The following is a 23252-nucleotide window of genomic DNA, read 5'->3' on the forward strand; positions in this document are numbered from 1 at the left end:
AAAAAAAAAAAAAAAAAAAAAAGAAGAGGATGCAAATAACTAAAATCAGAAATGAAAGTGGAAACATTACTATTGATCTTACAGAAATAAAAAGGATTACAAGACGGACTTCCCTGGTGGCACAGTGGTTAAGAATCTGCCTGCCAGTGCAGGGGACACAGGTTCAAGCCCTGGTCCAGGAAGATCCCACACGCCGAGGAGCAACTAAGACTGTTTGCCACAACTACTGAGCTTGCACTCTAGAGCCCACAAGCCACAACTACTGAACCCACGTGCCACAACTATTGAAGCCCTCACACCTAGAGCCTGTGCTCCACAACAAGAGAAGCCACCGCAATGAGAAGGCCACACACCGCAATGAAGAGTAGCTCCCGCTCGCCGTAACTACAGAAAGCCTGCACACAGCAACGAAGACCCAACACAGCCAAAAATAAATAAATAAATTTATTTTTTAAAAAAGGATTATAAGAGAAAACTATGAACAATTATATGCTAACAAATTAGATAACCTAGATGAAATACACAAATTCCTGGAAAAACACAAATTACCAAAACTGACTCAAGAAGAAATATAGTCTAAACAGACTTACAAGTAAAGAAAGTGAGTAAGTAATCAAAAACCTCCAAAGTACTAGAGAATGGACTTGAGGATATGGAGAGGAGGAAGGGTAAGCTGTGACAAAGTGAGAGAGTGGCACGGACATATATACACTACCAAATGTAAAATAGATAGCTAGTGGGAAGCAGCCGCATAGCACAGGGAGATCAGCTCAGTGCTTTGTGACCACCTAGAGGGGTGGGATAGGGAGGGTGGGAGGGAGGGAGACGCAAGAGCGAAGAGATATGGGAACATATGTATATGTATAACTGATTCACTTTGTTATGAAGCAGAAACTAACACACCATTGTAAAGCAATTATACTCCAATAAAGATGTAAAAAAAGAAAAAAACCTCCAAAGAAAAACCTGAGTCCAGACAGCTTCACTGGTGAATTCCACCAAACATTTAAGGAAGATTTAATGTCAGTGTTTCCCAAGCTCTTCCAAAAAACAGAAGCACTTCCTAACTCATTCTGTGAGGCCGTTATTACCCTGATATCAAAACCAGACAAAGACATCACAAGAAAACTACAGGCCAATATCCCTTGTGAATACTGATGCAAAAATCTTCTACAAAGTATTAGCAAACAAAATCCAACAGCACATTAAATAAAAGTATTATACACCACGATCAAGTGGTATTTATCCCAGAAATACAAGGGTGGTTCAACAAAGAAAAATCAATCAATGTAATACACCACATGAATAGAATGAAGTAAAAACAAAACAAAGCACACGGGCTTCCCTGGTGGCGCAGTGGTTGGGAGTCCGCCTACCGATGCAGGGGACATGGGTTCGTGCCCCCGTCGGTGAGGATCCCACATGCCGCGGAGCGGCTGGGCCCGTGAGCCATGGCCGCTGAGCCTGCGTGTCCGGGGCCTGAGCTCCGCAACGGGAGAGGCTACAAAAGTAAGAGGCCCGCGTACCGCAAAAAACAAAACAAAACAAAACAAAACGAAAAAATCACATGATCATCTCAATTGGTGCAGAAAAAGCATTTGACAAAATCCAGCACTCCTTCCTAATAAAAGCTCTCAAAACCTTGGAATAGAAGGGAACTTCCTTAACGTGATAAAGGGCATTTATGAAATATCTACAGACACTATTATGTTCAATGGTTGAAAGACTGAAAGGTTCCTCCCACCCTGCCTTCCAAGATTAGGAACAAGACAAGGATGTCTACCTCTCACCATTGCTATCTAACACTGTATTGTAAGTTCTAGCCAGAGCAATTAGGCAAGGAAAAGAAATAAAAAACATCTAAATTAGGAAGTAAAACTATCTCTATTCACAGATGACATGATGTTAAAAGCAGAAAATCCCAAAGAATCCACAAAAAACTACTAGAGTTAAGAAATGAATTCAGCAAGCTGCAGGGTACAGGATCAATGCACAAAAATAAGTTTTGTTTCTATACACCAGTGATGAGTAATCTGAAAAGGAAATTAAAAAAACAATTCAATTTACAATAGCACCCAAAAGAATAAAATACCTAGGAACAAATTTAGCCAGATAAATAAAAGAATGGTATACTGAAAACTACAAAACATTAATAAAAGAAATTAAACTGAAAACTACAAAACATTAATAAAAGAAATTAAACACTCTTATCTTTGATAGGATATATTTATGCATTAGGATATATTTTATGTATATTCTATATGTACATATATATTACAAATACTTATATGTACATAAAATAATAGCATTTATTTTAATTATTGTCTAGTGTCTGCATATAGTAGGCAGTCAATAAATACTTGTTGAATGAAGTAAATGTAAGCCTTTAGCCACTAAGAACATCAGTCTTACAGTAACTCATTCAAGATAACTTGGGGTCAAAAGCCATGGTATCATTCAACTCCTGGCCTCAAACCTGGGCTACGTTAAACTTTAGTTCTAAGAGCATCTCTGGAATTCACCATGATAAACTGCAATCTGAAAATCCTGTTGAGTAAACTAGGAAAGGGAACTTCCAATACTTGTTTTAGAACAAACATTATTAGGTAAGGATTCTGTAGCTTAAGCTTTTAAAAGTAATCTACACTTTCTAAAACAAAGTAACTCAAGTTGCATAGAAATATAAAAGCCACTTCATTCAACAACACAATATGAACTATATTTTCTACACTAAAAGCAAAAATAAATAATCAAAAAAATTTAATCAAAATAGCATGTTTTCCTTCATGGTACTTTCCACACCAGTAGACTAATGTAGAGTAATATGTCGGTTCAAATAGGTAAAACAAAATCTGACCCATATACAGTCATTTAATGTACATATTAATAAAGATGTGTACTAAAACATTTTCAACTCAATCTACTGTTTTGACCTATACACATTTGTTGTCATCTTAGTTACTGTTTCACTGTCAAACTTTTATATCACAATTTAGCAAAAGAACTCATCAATAGAACTTAATTATAATTTTAAATGTCTTTTATATTACAAACCACAATAAGGAAATACTATTTATTAGCAAACTAGTTGATGTGACCTTATGTTAACAAAATAAGTCCATTTCCCAATTCCTATTATAGGGAAGGGATTTGTGAGGAAAAAAGATAAGGGCTACATGTAATATTATATAGATTGCATCATTTTAGAGCTGCTAAAGGAAGCTCTAAAGCCCACAGCTTTCCAGATAGTTAAGGTGAACAACAAATTCTTAATTCCCTCTGCAGAAACCAGAGTAGAAACAAAAGAAATTTAGTAAATCTCGTCTTCCAGGCAGTATCCAATTCATTAATTCATTATGATTGTAACCTGTCGAATCATTTTTAATCTAATTGTCTCTTGGATAATATAGCCTATTTGCTCACAAGGTCCCAGAAAATCTCTCCAGTGTCTAGTACAGATTCTGTAGAGACTTTTTTTTTTTTTTTTTAATTCCTAATTCAAATCTCTAGGGTTGGGAGCAAATCTAGTCTGGGATGACAACAGCTCTTCTGGAGCTGCCTCAGCACTTGGGAGAGTAAGTGGAATAAAGGCAATTAAGTACAGTAATTTTCAAAATGCAAAAGGCATTGCAATAGAAAACTCAAACTGGATTTTTTTATACCCCAAATTCAATTCTAGGCAGATGTTAGAAGAAATGTGTGTGGGTTTGTTTTCTACTGAGATGTTAACAGATTAAATAACTTAACGTACAATTTACCATGTACCAGGCACTATTCTAAGAGCTTTACAAATATTAGCTCATTTAATCATCAGAACAACCCTAAGGGGTAGGTGTTCTAATTTAAATGACACAGGCAGAGAGAGGCCCAAAATCAAACAGGTATTAAGTTACAGAGATGAGATTCAAACACTGGAAGTCTGATTCCCAAGTCTGAGCTCTTAACCACTATACTAAGCTGTATAAAGTGTATTATTTGTTTAATTCCTTGTATCCCTAGGATCAAAAATACCACAGATACATTTTACTTAGTTTTTCTTAGAATGGAGGCTAGGTACAAACTTCACTTAATTGCAAGTACAAAGGATCTTACACTAATTCCTCTCCCCTCTCTTTACAAAATAAGAAACAGACCCAGCAATGCTAAATAACATTTAGTATTATATTCTAGTGGCCTATTCTGATGATTTTTCCAATTTACCATGCTTATTACTTTACACTTTTATCACTACACAAATAAGTTATAATTTTGAGTTTGGTAAGGGTTCCTAGCTTCTGTTTTCTTTTTCTTAGAGAATGTTGAGCTTTATCTGCTGAATTTATGTTATTTCCTCTAAAAAGAATGTTTTTACTTAAGTCTTTAGATCTTATCAAGAAGGATGAAAGAGGGAATTCCCTGGCAGTCTAGTGGTTACGACTCCTCACTTTCACTGCTGAGACTGCGGGTTCGATCCCTGGTTGGGGATCCTGCAAGCTGGGCGGCCAAAGAAAAAAGCAAAATGACAACAACAGCAGCAAAAAGATGAAAGAAAAATGTACAAATCCTTCCTATTTTCAAATCAATAAAAAATTACCAAACCCGAAACAGATTATATGACCTCCTAGATGTTTTTAATTTCATGTCACTATCTAATCTTTTCATTGCAAATCCTATCACAGAACACTTATCTAAACATTTCCTTCAGTTATTCTACCAAATGTTTTTACTTTTACTGATATGCTTTCCTTAAATATTTATCACTCATAATTGGAATTATGTTTTATATTAGGACATTTTCCATTCACACTCACTGATGTCAGTAAGTTAATAAAATTACTTACAATTAAAGCAGTTATAGGGCTGCCCTGCTGGCACACTGGTTAAGAATCCGCCTGCCAGGCTTCCCTGGTGGCGCAGTGGTTGAGAGTCCGCCTGCCGATGCAGGGGACACGGGTTCGTGCCCCGGTCCGGGAAGATCCCACATGCCGCGGAGCGGCTGGGCCCGTGAGCCACGGCCGCTGAGCCTGTGCGTCCGGAGCCTGTGCTCCGCAGCGGGAGAGGCCACAACAGTGAGAGGCCCGTGTACCGCAAAAAAAAAAAGAATCCGCCTGCCAATGCAGGGGTCACAGGTTCGAACCCTGGTCTGGGAAGATTCCCACATGCCGCGGAGCAACTAAGCCTGTGCGCCACAACTACTCAGCCTGCGCTCTAGAGCCTGTGAGCCACAACTACTGAGCCTGCGAGCCACAACTGCTGAGGCCCACGCGCCTAGAGCCCGTGCTCCACAACAAGAGAAGCTACCGCAATGAGAAGCCCGCGCACCGCAACAAAGAGTAGCCCCCACTCGCCGCAGCTAGGGGGAGCCCGCGCGCAGCAACAAAGACCCAAAGCAGCCAAAAAAAAAAAAAAAATTAAATTAAAAAAAAAGCAGTTACAAAGACTGTTCTTAGTAGAAGTCAAAAATTTTTAAAGTAACTTAAACATGGGACAAAGGCAAGCACCAAGAAAAAATATTATATTTTCCATTTGAGGAATGGACAGTGTTTATATGAACAACAAAGGACAGGAAGAACACATTAATGATATATCTTGCATTGTTCTCATACATTGCTAGTGGAGTAAAAATTGAGGCAACCTTTCTGGAAAGCATTTTGTCAATACTCAATGAGCTATAAATGTTCATATACATTGAATCAGTAACCTCTCTCCTAGAATTCTTCACTAAAGAAATAGAAATGAGGGCAAGGATTATATATAAATATGTTTATAATAAAATTATATATACCATACAACAATGAATAAATCAACATTTATTGATAATAAAGTAGTGCTTAAAATATCAGTTTTTGGGAATTCCCTGGCAGTCCAGTGGTTAGGACTCGGTGCTTTCACTTCCGAGGGCCTGGTTCAATCCCTGGTCGGGGAACTAAGACCCCATAAGCCACACAGCGAAGCCAAAAATATAAAATAAAATATCAGTTTTTGGAGCTACACAGACCTGGATCTAGCCACTTACTACATGCATTTATTGGGACCCTAAAAATGTAAATAACAGATATTAAATTATCTTGAAGGGAAAAAAAGAGATGTATCTGTAAAGATACAGAGCATCTCACAGGACCCTAGGGCAGAATGAGGCTAAGCTTCAAGAAGAAACTGGAATTATAAACTGGACGGTCACAGGACCATCTCTTCTCTTTACATATCCACTTCATTCTTCTTTTTCTGCAGACTAGTTTCTCTGTTCTTCAGTCCACATGGTAGATAAAGCTTTCTGAATTCACTACTTCTTCATTGAGGAACCTGCCCAAACAGTACTCTTCTCAGTTCCTGATGGGCAAGAACACGTAGAGAAAATATGGCAGCCCTATAGGTGAGGGAACCTTCAGAGGGCTGGGAACTCGGCAGACTCTCCGAAAGGTGCCTACTTCTTCAGGTGTGGGACCATGGGCTAGTTTTATAGTCTCTTTGCAATGCAGTTTCCTTGTTTATAAAGATAATAATATCAACAGTAAGGACAACCCTATAGTATAAAAAGTATTTTGCAGGAATATGAAAATATTTCATTCATTAATAGTTTTCTAGGAATTTTTACTGATAGAAAATTTATGACATAATGTATTAGTCAGAATTCTTTAGAGAAAAAGAACCAATAGGATGTATATGTATACATATATATTGAGAGATTTATTATAAAGAATTGGCTTTATATTGGATTTATTTTAAGGATTATGGAGGTTGGCAAATCCAAAATCTTCAGGGTATAAAAGCAGCCTGGAGACCCAGGGAAGACTTGACGTAGCTCAAGTCCAAAGGCAGTCTGCTGGCAGAATCCCTTCCTCCTTGGGGGAGGACAGTCTTTTTTCTCTTAAGGCCTTCAACTGATTGGATAAAGCTCCACCCACATTATGGAAGGTAATCTACTTTATCCAAAATCTACTGATTTAAATGTTAGTGTCTTTTAAAAATATCCTCACAGAAACATCTAGAATAGTGTTTGACCAAAAATCTGCGTACTGTGGTCTAACCAAGTTGACTCAAAATTTACCATCACATTATATTAAATAAAAAAAGAATAAAGTCCGTATACAATATGGTCCCAATTATTTCAAAATTGTAAGGAAATAAAGTTAACACTAGCTTTTTCCTATTCTTCTATTTTCCAAGCCTTCTATAAGGTTCAGTACTTATCCCGTTTATCTTTAGTAGCATTTAACAATATTAACTACTTTCCTTTTCCAGAATACCCTCTCTTTCATTCACTTGTAGTTTATAGTATATTCTTTTTATGATACTGTCCAATCTATATGCCTCTCTTCTGCAAACATCCCCACTTAGACCCAGCAGTGTGGCCCTGGAGACATGCTCATACTGTGTGATCCTGCTCTCTTGACCACAGCCCCTGAATCAGACACTTGGCTCTAGGGAAGCAAATCCATTGGCTGGGCTGAGCCGATTAGATTCTTTTTCCTAATAGTAATAAAGTCAGAAAGTCAGTCAGTCTCTGTTACGTGCTTGAATTTGGAAATGACATAGAACTAGGGGTGAGGCTGACATACACATGCCAAAGTACAGACAGAAAAGAAAGAAGCAGAAATGAGAGACCATGCAACCTCAAGAAACAAAGATGGATGGCATGCCTTTAGTTCTGATAGCATTCCAGAGCCTAGCTCCAATCCCTCATGAGACCTGGTAGCACTTTCTTATCCTTGACTTCCACGAGACAGCCCCCCTCTAGCCTTCAAATAACGTTTTTTGGTTTTTTTGTTTGTTTGTTTGCTTGCTTAAGCTAGTTCAAATGGGTTACTAGAACACTGCACCCCCACAACACACATACACACACACACTCACACACACACACTCACACTCACACACACGCTGCCTTAGTTAGACAATCCCTAAGATATCCTCTTAACCTCTCGAACTGCTACTTGTCAGATTCTGTTCCAGGTTCTTTTTACTCTATCCATTCCTTAAATATTGATGTCTTTAAATTTTTTTTTCCTATAGACCCTCTGTTCTTCTTACTCTGTATCCTCACTGAGGGCAATATCATCCACTCTAATCACTTTGTTCTGCACGTCTATGTTGTTGACACCAAACCTGTCCAGGTCTCTTTCATGTATACAGCTGCCTCCTAGATAGTTGCAAATGGCTGTCTTACAGACACGTCAAATTCAACGTATCTAAAACAGAACTCATCTCCTCCACGCTCCTGCCCCTTTCCACAAATCTGACCTGATTTCAATATCTTCTATCTCTATAAATCAAACTAATATTTCTCACCTTTCCAAATATCTGGAAATTTGGGAATAATCCTTTATTCCACTTTTTCCTCTTTACAGCCACACCCAGTTAATCACCATGCCTTGTCAGTCTACCTCCTAATAACTCTCAAATTCACCATTTCTCTCTACTGCCACCTAAAGGTCAGGGGCCAGCAAAGTCTTTTTCTGTAAAGAGCCAGAAAGTAACTATCTTGGGCTTTGTGGACTATACAATCAAGGTCACAATTACTCAACTCTGCTGTTGTAGCACAAAAGCACCACAGACAATTATGTAATGAATGAACACGGGTGTGTTCCAATAAAGCTTTACTGTATAGCCCCTAAAATTTTGAATAATATAATGTACACGTGTCACAAAATATCATTCTTCTTTCGACTTTATTCAACTATTTAAAAATGTGAAAACCATTCACAGTTCACAAGTCATATAAAATCAGGCAGCAGGCCTGTCTGCAGTCTCCTGATCTAGGTCCCCATCATCTCTCCCTTACACTGGCAGAGTAACCTCTTACTAGGCCTGGCTTACCTGCCTCCAGTCTTGCTTCTCTCCAGTCCATTTTCCATCCATACAGACACAAGAGTATTTCTAAAACACCAATCTAATCTCCTTGAGCAAACAGACCATATTTGTTTTAGTCACTCTGATATCTGGAGGGCTTATGTTATTGCCTAGTACTTATTAGAAATGTGAAGAGATCATATTTGTGGAATTGAATGTCATTACCTTGATTAAAGCTTTTCAGTCAATGAGAAGGAAAAAAGTATACAACTACAACAGAACTAATATACTTGTCATTATTCTCAGCTGAGATGATTTTCCCTATAGAGAACAGATGAGACTATCCTACAAATTATTAAACTAATGGCGAGTTGAACAAAGTTTATATGTGATCAATGTATAAAAACCAAGGGCATTTCTATATTCCAGCTACAAAAATTAGAATATTTGAATTTTAACAAGATATCATTTACAACAGTAACAAAAATAAAGTAACTAGAAATAAATCCAACAAAAGATATGCTTGATCCATATGGAGAAAATTACAAAACTTCATGAAATGCATTTAAGAAAACATAAATAAATAAGATTTACCATATTCAAACATAAGAAAATTCAAAATTGTCAGGCTATCAATTCACTCCATATTAATTTATAAATTCATTGCAATTGCAGTAAAAGTCCAGACAGGTTTTTACATGGAAATTAAAGGGCTGATTCTAAACTGTATATTGAAAACAAATATTCAAAAATAGCCAACACAGTCTTGAAGAATATGATAGAGAACTTTCATAAACAGATACCAAGACTTATTCTAAAGCAACTATACCAATTAAGAAAGGTGATAATATTGCTAAGGAGAGAGACAAACAGGCCAGTGAAACAAAACAGAGAACCCAGAATTAGACCCATACATATATGGGAACTTGATATGTAACATAAGTGGCATTATAGATAAGTGGAGAAAGGATAAACTATTCAAAAACGGCACAAGGTCAGTTAATTATTTATATAAAACATTACATCAGATCCATACCTCACAGCACGTACAAGGCAACTGAAGGTGGATCAAAAACTTAAATGTGAAAGGACAACTTTATCTTTCCAATTAAAAAAAAAAAAACCACAAAAGGATTTTTCTTTTAGAACTAGACAGAATCGAAAGTACACGAAGACAGATAAATAAAAACAGCAAGAATTCTGAAAAAATATTTATAAAACTACAATAAATGTCATAGTATAGTACTTGCACAAAATATTAGATATATCAATTCTAAATCAAATTATGGACATAGACCCAAATATATACCTATACTTAATATATGATAAAAGTGACAGTTCAAGTCAGTAGGGAAAAATGGATTATTCAATAAATAGTGCCATTGGGAAATATCAAGTTGGATTCCTTTCTCAAAACAAGAGATGATTCAAAAATTTAAGCATAAAAAATGAAACCATAAAAGTACTATAAGAAACCATGGTAGAGGGGGCTTCCCTGGTGGCACAGTGGTTGAGAATCCGCCTGCCAATGCAGGGGACACGGGTTCGAGCCCTGGTCTGGGAAGATCCCACATGCCATGGAGCAGCTAAGCCCATGCGCCACAACTACTGAGCCTGCGCTCCGGAGCCTGTGCTCCACAACAAGAGAGGCCGCGACAGTGAGAGGCCCACGCACCGCGATGAAGAGTGGCCCTCGCTCACCACAACTAGAGAAAGCCCTCGCACAGAAACGAAGCCCCAACACAGCCAAAAATAAATTAATTAATTAAATTAAAAAAAAAGAAACCATGGTAGAAAGCCATCCTAATATTACACAAAATTGCGAAACTATGAAATAAAAGATTGATACATAGGGCTTCCCTGGTGGCGCAGTGGTTGGGAGTCCGCCTGCCGATGCAGGGGACGTGGGTTCGTGCCCCAGTCCGGGAAGATCCCACATGCCGCGGAGCAGCTGGGCCCGCGAGCCATGGCCGCTGAGCCTGTGCGTCCGGAGCCTGTGCTCCGCAACGGGAGAGACCACAACAGTGAGAGGCCCGCGTACCGTAAAAAAAAAAAAAAAGATTGATACATAAAAAGAAAAATTTCTCCTTGGAAAAAAAGTCAGAAGAGAAGTAATGATTAGGGAAACATACTTCCAAATCACACCACAGTCAAAAGGCAAATTTCACCACTACATAAAAGGCTTCAAAAACTAGTAAGTGGGCTTCCCTGGTGGCGCAGTGGTTGAGAGTCCGCCTGCCGATGCAGGGGACACTGGTTCGTGCCCCGGTCCGGGAGGATCCCACATGCCACAGAGCGGCTGGACCTGTGAGCCATGGTCGCTAAGCCTGCGTGTCCAGAGCCTGTGCTCCGCAACGGAAGAGGCCACAGCAGTGAGAGGCCCACGTACCGCAAAAAAAGAAAAAAAAAACTAGTAAGTAACCCAAGAGGAAAAAAAAATACGTCCACACAAAAACTTATGCAAAAATATCCATGGCAACACTATTCAGAATAACTAAAAAGTGAACTCAAATGTCCAACAATAGATGAAAGCATAAATAAAATGTGGTATATCCATCCAATGGAATATTACTCTGCAATAAAAAGGAATGAATTACTGATACATGCTATAATATGGATGAATCTTAACACATTATGCTAAGTGAAAGAAGCTATTCACAATAGACTACATATGTATGCTTCCATTTGCATGAGATGACAATAGTAGGCAAATCTCTAGAGTGGATTAGTGGTTGCCTAGGTGTGCCTAGGGATTGGGGGAAAATAGAGAACAACTGCTATGGGTATGGGGTTGCTTTGGGGGATGATGAAAATGTTCCAAAGTTGATTGTGGCGATGGTTGTACAATACTATGAATACACTGAAAGCCACTGAATTGTATATTTTAAATGGATGAATTGTATGGTATATGAATTACATCTCAGTAAGCTGTTATATGTTAAAAAAAAAAAAACAGTAGAGGTAAGAGAATTTCTGTTTCTGCCCATAAATGATTAACTGTTGTAAAAGAAAACAAGGCTATTCCACTGTAAACAACAAGAAAACTAGACAAATTATATGAAAGAACTGTTTTCAGATACTGGAAAACAAATAGCACAGGACTGTGATTCATGAGAAAAGGGAAAACAAATGAGATGAGCCCTATGACTGCCCTGGCTTGCTGCTAGAGGCAGTCTCCAGGCTGTAGCACAGGAGGAGGAAGCAAAACAAAGTCCAACAGTCTCACTGAGTTGAGGGGAGAGAAACAGGAGTTCCCAGAAGTCAAAGCAGCAATAATTTTCAATAGAGTACTGGAGAGAGGACTCTGCACAGAGAAAGAGCCCCGTGGGGGTGGAGGGGTCTCTGCAAATCATTGGCTGAGTACTAACCTGTGCACACACGGGATGAAAATCCATCAGGCTTTTCTATTGGAAAGCAGTAGGCCAAATAATTCCCAAAGCTTACACAGGCCTGTAATTGCTTTCCCACCAGGCAGAGTGCTGAGGGAATTGGGTAGTCTTTGGAAGGTTATCACCTTAGTAGTGAGGCTAAATTAGCTCTAGACTATGGTTATTCTAGACCCACTCTAGCAAGCCTAAAAAGATTAAACTGACAAGTAATTTAATTGTACACTAGACCAAAGACCCAATAGGAACTTCCAGATATAAAATACATAGTATCTAAAATCATATCTCATTCTACTTGATGAGTTTACCAGAAAACTAGACATTGCAGAAGACCAGTGAATTTGAAGTTGTAGCAATAGAAACTATCCAAAATGAAGCACAGAGAGCAGAAACACTGCAATCATCATCATCATCTTCTTCATCATCGTCATCATCATCATCATAGCATTAGTGATTTACAAGTGACCAGTGTTAAACAAATCTAACATACATGAGATTGAAGTTCCAGAAGGGGATGATGTGAAAGAAGGGAGAAAAAAATATTTCTAGAAATAATGCTGGAACACTCTACAAAAATAATAATGTATTCTGAGTATTATAACATATGTAGATGTAAAATGTACGACAACAATAATACAAAGGAGGGAGGGTGGCGCAGTGGTTGAGAGTCCGCCTGCCGATGCAGGGGACAAGGGTTCGTGCCCCGGTCCGGGAGGATCCCACATGCTGCAGAGCGGCTGGGCCCATGAGCCATGGCCGCTGAGCCTGCGCATGCGCAACGGGAGAGGCCAAAAAAGTGAAAGGGCCGCGAACAAAAAAAAAAAAAAAAAAAAAAAAAAAAAGTTGGGAAAAGGGAAAAATGAAGTATACTGTTGCTATACTTGAAATGGTGTAACATTATTTGAAGGTAGAGCAAGGACTTAAAGAAAAAAAAAGAAAACCAAAGAGGTATAGTTTTTAAAAATTAGTAAAATACCAACAATCTGATAGGAAAAAAAATAGAGAAAGTCTTTGAATTGGCAGTACTGGAATAGTCAACTTTTAAATAAATTACGCTGTTAATATACTGGAACATCATGCACATGTGAAAAAAATCAGATAGCTCTCTGTATAAAACATGGAAAATGCTAATACAGAGAGGCAATATAACAGTAGTATAGTGTCACTTCATAGCAGAACTGCCTGGGTCTGAATCCAGGCTCTGTTAGGTACTTGCAGAGTCATTTTGGGCTAGTTACTTATCTTCCCTCTGCCTCAGTTTCTTCTGCAAACCAGTGACAATACTCATGGGATTTTATGGAGATTAAAAGTCATGTAAGGCATTTAGACGATCGCAAGCACAAAATTAGTATTCATTAATTTTTGGGTAAAAGAAAAGGAAAATCTCCCCAATATATTTCTACATTAAAAAAGCAAGGTCCAGAACGGTATGTTGCCATTTGTATGAAAAATAAACTATATAAATATATGCCTACAAAAGTAAAGACTATCTCTATAAGACTAAATAAGAAACTTCTAACAATGAATCCCTCTGGAAATGAGATTCTCATAGCTGTGGAACAGAAAAAGAAGAGAAACTGTACTCTCCTCTTCATATTTTTATATAAATATTGAATTTTCTACAATCTATTACCTGTTCAAATAAATTAATTTAAAATGAAGATTTAATAATAAGTACTTACAAAATCAGGAAAATGTGCATTTCAAACACAAGTATCATACTAGGTAAAAAGAAATAAAGTAGCGAACCAATTTGATTTTTTAATAAACTGTGTTTCTTCCAAGAATTACTATAATGATCAGTTTCCTTGGCTCTTGAAGCCTTTTCTGGTCTCTCTCATTTGTGACCTACTTTTCTAACTCTTATGTCTTGCCTTTCTTTTATTGTTTCATGATCTCACAGATATCTTCCTTTTTAATCTACAATAAACTACATTATGATGGAATATCTTATGTTCTTTTTTTCCCCAAAGACTTCATTATGCTTAATTTTTTATTTATATTAGGAAGATAGAGGAAAGGAAAGGTGATCAAATCAGCATTTGATTTCAGTCAACAACTTAATGTTTAAAAGAAATATTTGTCACTATTGCACATGTATGTACACATTATTTTCTCAAGGTATATAAAAGCTGTTTTTGTATTTTAAGAACACACATATCTATTTCAAAAATTTTATTATTGCAAAGATTATTTAAAAATCACAAAGTATGATATGAAAAGAGTTTTCTCTGTAAGCTCTGGAGTTTGTCTGTAAGTTTAAAGACAGCTTGTGGGACTTCCCTGGTGGAGCAGTGGTTAAGAATCCGCCTGCCAATGCAGGGGACAGGGCTTCGAGCCCTGGTCCGGGAAGATCTCACATGCCGCGGAACAACTAAGCCCGAGTGCCACAACTACTGAGTCTGCGCTCTAGAGACCGGGAGCCACAACTACTGAGCCCTCGCACCACAACTACTGCCCGCACGCCTAGAGCCCATGCTCCGCAACAAGAGAAGTCACTGCAATGAGAAGCCCGCGCACCGCAATGAAGAGTAGCCCCCGCTCGCTGCAACTAAAGGAAGCCCGCGTGCAGCAATGAAGACCCAATGCAGCAAAAAATAAATGAATAAATAAATTAAAAAAAAAGACAGCCTGTGACTCACTAGCTATGTTACTCTAAGTCATTTATCCTTCCTCTATGTCAGTTTCCTAATCTGTAAACTTGTATTAATAGTAGGACCAAACATTGGGATGTTTTAAGAGCAGACTAAATGAGGTAATAAACATTTCAAACAATGTCTGACCCATAGTAAGACCTTAATAAATGTTAATAAAGATAATAATATAACTACTATTATTATTAAAAGTAGTGAAAGCATATGCCCTAGTTGGGAATGGTAACCCTATAGGTAACACCTATAGGTTACCTATAGGTAACCCTATAAAATGTGAGATGTCACTAATTTTTTAAAAATGAAATTCATCTAAAACTTGCTTAATGTTATTAAATTAAGTATATAATTAGAACTCATTATATGCCATATTATTTAAAAATTAAGACTTTTTATTTCTGGAAAGAACATGCAGACATAAATACAAAAGGAGTGCTTTATTTTTTATTTTAGATTATTCTTCAAAAGACTATGTTCTTAATATCTGATGTCCCTTACTTCTTATTTTTTTCCCAATTCAGACTACAAAAAATTCCAACAAATAATATGAGAGCAATAATCATTATCTTGGCCAATGGATCAAGGTATTTAATACCTGGAGAAATGCCATAACACTTTCTATCTTGCATTACTGGAAAAAATTCTTCCAGCATATCAAATAATTGTTTGGAGCCATACTGTTTCAATCTCCCTTTTTGTATTATTAACATATCTTTACAAGATTCAAAGAATCGAACTGCAAAAGAACTGAGACAGCAATGTTGTAGAAATATAAAATATATTCTAAGGATCAAGAGTTGATTTTACTGGCTGGAGGTTGGTTTGTTCGTTCTGCGGACCAGTCCCTTAATTTAAGAAAAAAGTTAATAACTATGAAGAATCTAAGGGGACTTCCCTGGTGGCGCAGTGGTTAGGAATCCGCCTGCCAGTTCAGGGGACACAGGTTCGATCCCTAGTCCAGGAAGATCCCACATGCCGCAGAGCAACTAGGTCCATGTGGCACAACTACTGAGCCTGTGCTCTAGAGCCCGTGAGCCACAACTACTGAATCCACGTGCCACAACTACTGAACCCGGGCGCCTAGAGCCTGTGCTCTGCAACAAGAAAAGCCACCGCAATGAGAAGCCCGCGTACCACACGAAGAGTAGCCCCTGCTCGCTCCAACTAGAGAAAGCCCACGCACAGCACTGAAGACCCAATGCAGCCAAAAATAAATAAATAAATAAAATTAAAAAAAAAAAAGAATCTAAGGAATCAGACTTCCTTGATATTTTTGAAGGGATTGAAGAAAGTACATTTTTTCCTCAAAAATATTTGGGGAATTTCAGTAAAATGCAATACCCCTCACTTATCTAATGGATCAGAATCTCTGGGGGTAAGGTGCAGAAACTGCACTTTACAGAAGCCCCAAGTGATTTTTCTGGCTTACTGTCATTTTAAGAACAAATGAATAATGAAACAGAAAAGGTTCATTTAAAAGGCTCCATGTGAGTGAACCTTGTCCAGATTTCAAGTTAAGAACATGAAGTGAGGAGTGAGTGAAGTAGTTGTCTCAAGCCAAAGGGATGGCATATGAGATAACTCAGTTTCCAGAGACGTTTCAGCATCCTAGGCACTAGAAATAAACACACCTGTCCTGAATAAGCAGTAGGAGCACAAGCAGATGGAAACAACTGTCAACCAAAACTGCTATTAATTAGAAAAACACTAGGCTTGCATTGTTTAATTCTTATCCCACTTTCCAATATATATTGTTTTCATTACCCACTCTGGAAATATAAGCCTTCTAAGTACTATAATACTAATTGGCACAAAAGAGGACCAAAACACCTTAAGCAAAGGAAGGTACTTTTGTTTTCAATCAAAACAAGGATTTTTTAAAAAGTAAAAAATTTAAAAAGTCATTTTGGTTTTTTGTACTGCATTATTACAACCAAACATTTATAAACACAGAACTTTCATGTACGGGCGTCTTTCTTTCAAAACAACTAACCAGGGTTTCCCTGGTGGCGCAGTGGTTGGGGGTCCGCCTGCCGATGCAGGGGACACGGGTTCGTGCCCCGGTCCGGGGGATCACACATGCCGCGGAGCGGCTGGGCCCGTGAGCCATGGCCGCTGAGCCTGCGCGTCCGGAGCCTGTGCTCCGCAACGGGAGAGGCCGCAGCGGTGGGAGGCCCGCGTACCGCAAACAAACAAACAAACAAAAAAAAAACAACTAACCAAAGACAATCATTCAAATTTTGGAAGTTTATTCAAACTTAGAGTGGACACGTAAAAGAAGAAACAATTTTCCAAGATTAATTCTAATGTAACTGGTCAGTTTCCACATCTGTAAAATGACAGTTTGAGACTAGGTGATTTTTAAAGTCCTGTCTAGCTCAAATTCTAAAACTGTATGATATATAAATTCCTCAAACTTTGAATTAAATATACTAGGTTGTTCAAAAACTGTAATGTAAGCATATTCTGATAATTCAAATAACCCTGAAGTGTTAAAATATCGATAGCTGCATCCCATAAACAATCCAGCAGTACTGTTTTCAGACTTCCGGTTAGCATGTGTTCTGAATCAATGATGAGCAACAACTACTTTCTCTTTCTTGGACTGCTAATATTAATAGCTTGCAACATAGCTACTCAACGAGGAGTTACAAAAGGCTCTATCATTATGGAATCTGGAAAATCTCATAAAAATAAGAGAAACATCATTAGCTAACCAGTTAATATGATAAGTCAATGACAGTCTTAAATTCTGAAGCATTTAGATTAAATAAACTTGAGATATTTATCTATTATGCAAAACAGGCAGCACTAATTTACAATCTGAATATTACTGTGTATCTCCTTAAGTTAAACAGGAAAAAAAAAACTGTTCATGGTACTCTTCCCTCATAATTCTGCCATTCTTACTATATACATTACATACTTTCCATGTTCCTGTAAGAGAGATGCACTGCACAGAAATGTCCATGAGGACAAGGGTTTATCTATACTGAAATTAAGCCTGAGATAAGTAAGCTTACCATAATGGAGTTTTATACAGAATGTGTATTTCTCAGTGTGAGATGATTTTGTGCTGTAATGGAAAAAAAATCAAGGAAGTCTGATTCTTTAGATTCTTCATAGTTATTAACTTTATTCTTAAATTAAGGGACTGGTCTGCAGAATGAACAAACCTCCTTACAATTTAAAAGGCAGATAACTAACACGACATTGTAAACCAACTATACTTTTTAAAATAAGAATTTTAGAAAGACAGATAAAAAATCAGTCTAAGAATAAATTTTGCTTCTACATAAAAAAGGAATTAGCTTTTAAATCTAAGTAACATTTACAGACCATGAAAAACTGAAAAATGGGAGGCCAGAAGAAGTAGGCAAAATATAAAAGTTTACTGTTAAAAACTCATCCCCGGCTGTCAGGCTGATCTTGCTGTCATATTTACCATTTTTACAAACCCACTAGTCTGACCAAGAACCCTAATTTTAAGAATAACTTTAAAACCATTTGTAAAGCTAATTCAACAATAATACTGTAGCTCAAAGTGATAGTTCAGATCAGTGATCCAAAAGCTAATTAAACTGTGTCTATCAGCAAATTAGCAACCACACCCCTTTAAAAGAGCAGTCAGGCGGTGCTCCATTAACTTCCACAAAGGGTGGCTTTCATTTAAAATTCATTACTTCATTGCTTGAACGACCATGTTTGTTTCATAAACATTGTCTCGGGATAAAGCCAATGACTTTACCTACGCCTGAAACAGAAATCAGTCTGGCGAAAGGCACCATATAAAACGGGTGAATCTTAGTCACCCAACTATTAATTATAAGGACATTACATTAAGTAATCATAATTATATTCTGTGCATCACAAGAATTAAAATCGCTTAGAAACTCAACCAAAGCCCGATGATAATGTATTACTCCACGAATAGTGTTTACTTTAGGTTCCAAGAAAGGTATTACTATTAAAATAGAGTTTGACGACTAAGTCTGAAGGTTTCCCCCATTGTTTCATTATTTTTTTAAAAGCTAAAAAGGGCCTGTTTGCGGGTACTGTGAAAACCTGTGGGAAGAGAGGTTTGGGAGGGGAACGGCCAAATTCAAATAACTGCAGACAGCAACAACGGCTCGGAGTCCTTTAACTCCCCTAGGCTGAGCCGGGCGAGGACAGGGACCCTTACCTGCCAGCGGCCATAGGTGAGGAGGATCATGGAGATGGGTATGGCGGTGCCGGACATGGCATGGGTGGAGGGCATGCTGTACTCTGAGTTGTAGAAAACCTCCAACTTGACCACGGGCGGCGAGGCGGGCCGCGGCCAGCGGATGATGTCCTTGGTGCACTGGCCCAGGTACATGGCCAGCACCCAGATGACCACGAGCCTCCGGCCCACTAGGGCGTCCAGGTTCCAGATCCAGAAGGGGAAGAACAGGATGTAAAAGAGTTCATTGCCCAGCTCCGTGCCGAAGCAGAACAGGTAGTAGAGAGGCATGTTGCTCACGTGGGCCAGCTGGCCCTCCTCGCCCGTCAGCGAGTTGCGGCGCAGGACCCCCGCGCGGCGCTGCGAGGCCGGGCCCAGCTCGGTCGCCCGCCCGTTCCGCACGCCGTTGGGGGCGCCGCCGCCGTCTGGCTTGGCTGGGCACTGATTGCGGTCGCTCCCGGGCGGCGGGGGGCCTCCGGACGCCCCCAGCTGCCGCTCTCGGCGCCTGGATTCTCCGGCGAGGGGCGCCTCCGCCTTCTCATCCTCCCTCGGGTCGGCGGCAGCTGTGGCGGTGCGGCTCACCGGCGCTTCCACCCCGCACAGCCGTTGGAAACGAGCCACTTTCTGAGGGTCCTGCAAACTGCCGACCAGCTGGACCAGCCGCTGCCTCCACGACATGATAACGGGACCGCGCAGTCCGCGGGCCGGAGGACGGCGGCGGGAGGGTGGACCGGCCGCCGGTGCAGCCCCGATCTGTCTCTGCGCGCCTCGCCGGCGGCACCTCCCTCCACCCGCTCGAGTCTGCCGGGTGACGGCGCCACAGGCCTCAGCGGCCGCGCGCCCCCGCCCCGCGCGTCCCCGCCCCGCGCGCCCCTCCTTTGCCGCGCGCTCCGCCACTGCCCGCGGCCTCCACGCGCCGGCGCGCGCCGCGCCCCGCCCCGCCCCCATGGCCACTATGGAAGGGGGCCCGGCCGCTTGGGTCCGCCCCGAGCTCGCACGGGCGGCGTCAGGGCGCCTGAGGCTCGGCGGGGCCGCGGCCTTGAGGTTCTCCTTATTAATACCCACCAGGCGTCGCGGCGCTCGGCGGGCGGGACTTTGCGCGTCCTCCTTCTCCAACTTCAGCCCTCGTTCCCCGCCAGCTGGGGTTGCTGGCTTCTCTCGGTCCAGCGTTGACTGGGAGAGGCCACGATCCTGGTGCCAGGTTCGGCGGTACCAGTGGCCAAGCACCCGGACGACCTGTTGGCACAGAATCAAATGGTGAATGAAGGCTAAGTAACCACCATGCGCCCGGAATCGTTCGACTCAAGGAATAACAAGTAATTACGGAGCTGTCCCTGACGGTTGGTGTCCTGAAAGCCACGTGCCAGTTGACTAGTGGTGACAAGAGTAGATATAGATCCCAGGACAATAGCGTGTCATTGATTGTCAAAAGTTCACAAACAGCTGAAGTAAAACCAATAAATCACTGAAGTAGTAATTAGTGAAAGGGTATTGTGCACACACCAAAAAACAGTTTGCAAACTAGAATCACTCAAACCAAAAACATGGAGTGAGGCTCAGGGATATATTGTTATAAAGCAGCTTATATAGTGAAAAGGCCGTGACTGTTTCTTCTTCATAGTGATTGGTTAAAATAGTAGAATTTTCAGTGGTTACCTCATATCAACCGTGAGAAACAGTTCAAGTTTTGTTTATAATTTCCAAAGGCATAAGCAAGAAATGACTAAATTGGTTTTGTCTGCCCAGGGAATTTTCAAGACTGGCCTTTGTTTGGTTTTAAGAGATCACAGTTATTATTGATTTACATATAGAATTTCCTTTTAGTAAATTCTAATAGCTAGCAGGGTTGCACAGAAGATACATAATTGGTGGCTGAACACAGGGTGTAGATTTTTGAGTTTGATAAGGCTGGTTGAGAGACTTAACTTTCATGTTTCACAAGTTACAAACTTGACTTCTAGAAGGAATGGTTTTTTATCAGAAGGGCTCTGAACTCTAATCCCAGGAAGTTATTTCAGGTACGGTGAATGTCTATAATTTTAAAATTTGAACTTCTTCCAAGAAACAGGCTGGAAACTTCCCCTCCCTTATGTCATTAGAAATATTTTCTTCTTTCCCAGGGAGAATTATTCTCCTTCTCCCACTTCACTTGCCAGGCCGTGGCCATGGAAAGATGAATAAATCATCAACCGTGCGCTCAAGTTGCTCACAGTATAAATGGGAGACAGAGAGAGATCCACCTCTGGAGTACAGAGCAGATGGTAAGTGCTACAACTGAGTCATAAACAACATGCTCTGGAAAGAAGAAACAAGTTGACTAGGGACAGCAAGAAAGGTGTTAAGAGGTGATCCAATTGAGCTGGATCATAATTGAAGAGCAAGATATGAATAAGTGGAGAAGTCCATCTGAGGAAGAGAGAAAATGAATAAAGACAGGGGATGGAAATGTGCAAAGATGTATTTGGTAAACAATTAATAGCTCATAGAATACAGAGTAGGAAGGGTAAGTGGCTGGAATGGGGTTAGAAACGGAAGATAGGACCAGATTGTAAAGGCTGGGGATTTTATTTTGTAAGCAGTGGGGAGCCATCAAAGGCCTTTAAGCTAGGCAGTGACACCAGCAGAACTGTGCTTTAGAAAGATGACTAGGAAGGAAATCAGCAATGAATTGCCAGAGGTTAGAGACCAAAGGCCAGGTAAATCATTAGAAGATGATTACAGTAATCAGGCGAGAGAATGAGCGCCTGAACTAGAATCGGGTTCTGGGAATTGGAAGGAAGGGATTTGAAAGGATTTTATTTGAATTCAGAGATCTGCAGGCAAATAATAGTCCATCCCTGATTGGAAATTATTGTGTCTAATATTGAGACATTTCTAATCTAGTGAGGAAGACAAAACATGAGAAAACATGCAAGTATATTCAAAGATGTAAAGCCAGGCATAATAAACAGTTCTAGGAAGTGAGATACAAGCAATCACTATGTGGAGTGAGAGGCAGAGAGGTGGCATTGGGTTAGCTGTGACTGGTTCTGTGAAACAGACATAGTCAAGGAGCAACTGTGTTCGTAGAAAGAAATGTCGAACAGTCTCAGTGAGGCACTTTACACGTGCTTTTCTGTGAAAATAATTTGTTTGTAGGGGAATTATTCAGATTTATCCAAGAAATTTTTATTCTGGGCATTAGTCTAAAGATAGCAGAAAAAGAGGAAAATATATAAAACAAAGTAGAAGGTGATCTTTACAGATCTTACTCTATTTGAGGTGGGGGTCCTGATAAACCCATCATAAATTGCAAATATCGTAAGTCAAAAATGCATTTAATACACCTAACCTACCCATCATCTTAGCTTAGCCTAGCCTACCTTTAAACGTGCTCAGAACACTTACTTTAGCCTACAGTTGGCCCAAATCACCTAACACAAAGCCTATCTTATAATAAAGTGTTGAATATCTCATGTAATTTATTGTATACTGTAGTGAAAGTGAAAATCAGAATGGCTGGATACAGAATGGTTATAAGTGTCTCAGCTGTTTACCCTTATGATCTAGTGGCTGACTGGGAGCTGCAGCTCCCTGCCCTGCCCAGCCTTTTGTACTGCATATCCCTAGCCCTGGAAAAGATCAAATTCAAATTTGAGGTATGGTGTCTACTGAATGTGTAATATTTTGCACCATCATAAAGTCAAAAAATCTTAAATCGAACCATCACATACTGGGGACTGTCTGTGTATTCCATGGCCAAATTATGACTCCTTCAGCACTGGCAGATTTTATCAGAATGCAATATTCCCTTTAAAGGCAATGGAGACAAAAATGATGGGGAAATGGGAATTTGGCCTACGACTGCACTAAAGAGGAAAAAGAATGCAAGTTGTTAAGAGGCTAACACTGTCCTGCTGGTGCAATAAATCTGTTAATGATAAGGACAAAGTCTAAGCTGGAAACCAAAACACCACACTGGAAAGAATAGTAGTTTTGGTGGATGCTATTCACATTCAGTCTGAACTTTTTATAATAGAATATCTTAAAACTTAACAGAAATTTAACTATATCAAAAGATTCAAACTTAAACATTCTGTGGCAAGCATTTTTATAATAAAGCATAAACATTTTTTAAAAGAAAAAAATATTGCTCCCAAGTAAGGATATGACTATATGGGTGTGATTCAGTGTCTTGCCTGCAAGGCCAAAAATGTCTTAATCCATGTCCCACAATCAACACGTTAAACAAATTTTGTTATATCCCTC

General features: G+C 39.6%; 1 protein-coding gene across 1 annotated transcript in view; it reads right to left on the reverse strand.

Moving 5' to 3' along the window:
- SGPP1 (sphingosine-1-phosphate phosphatase 1) overlaps positions 1-19832 on the reverse strand; it is a 35804-nt gene extending 15972 nt beyond the window's left edge. The window contains exon 1 of the mRNA XM_027111447.1: positions 18987-19832. Within this exon, the coding sequence (XP_026967248.1) occupies positions 18987-19682 (696 nt within the window). The 5' untranslated portion in view covers positions 19683-19832. The remainder of the gene's footprint in view (positions 1-18986) is intronic.
- Positions 19833-23252: the final 3420 nt, after the last annotated feature.

This window comes from Aethalodelphis obliquidens, unplaced genomic scaffold (assembly GCF_003676395.1).
Source record: "Aethalodelphis obliquidens isolate GAN/ISIS:26980383/991018 unplaced genomic scaffold, ASM367639v1 scaffold10, whole genome shotgun sequence".
In the NCBI taxonomy this organism is placed as follows: domain Eukaryota; kingdom Metazoa; phylum Chordata; class Mammalia; order Artiodactyla; family Delphinidae; genus Aethalodelphis; species Aethalodelphis obliquidens.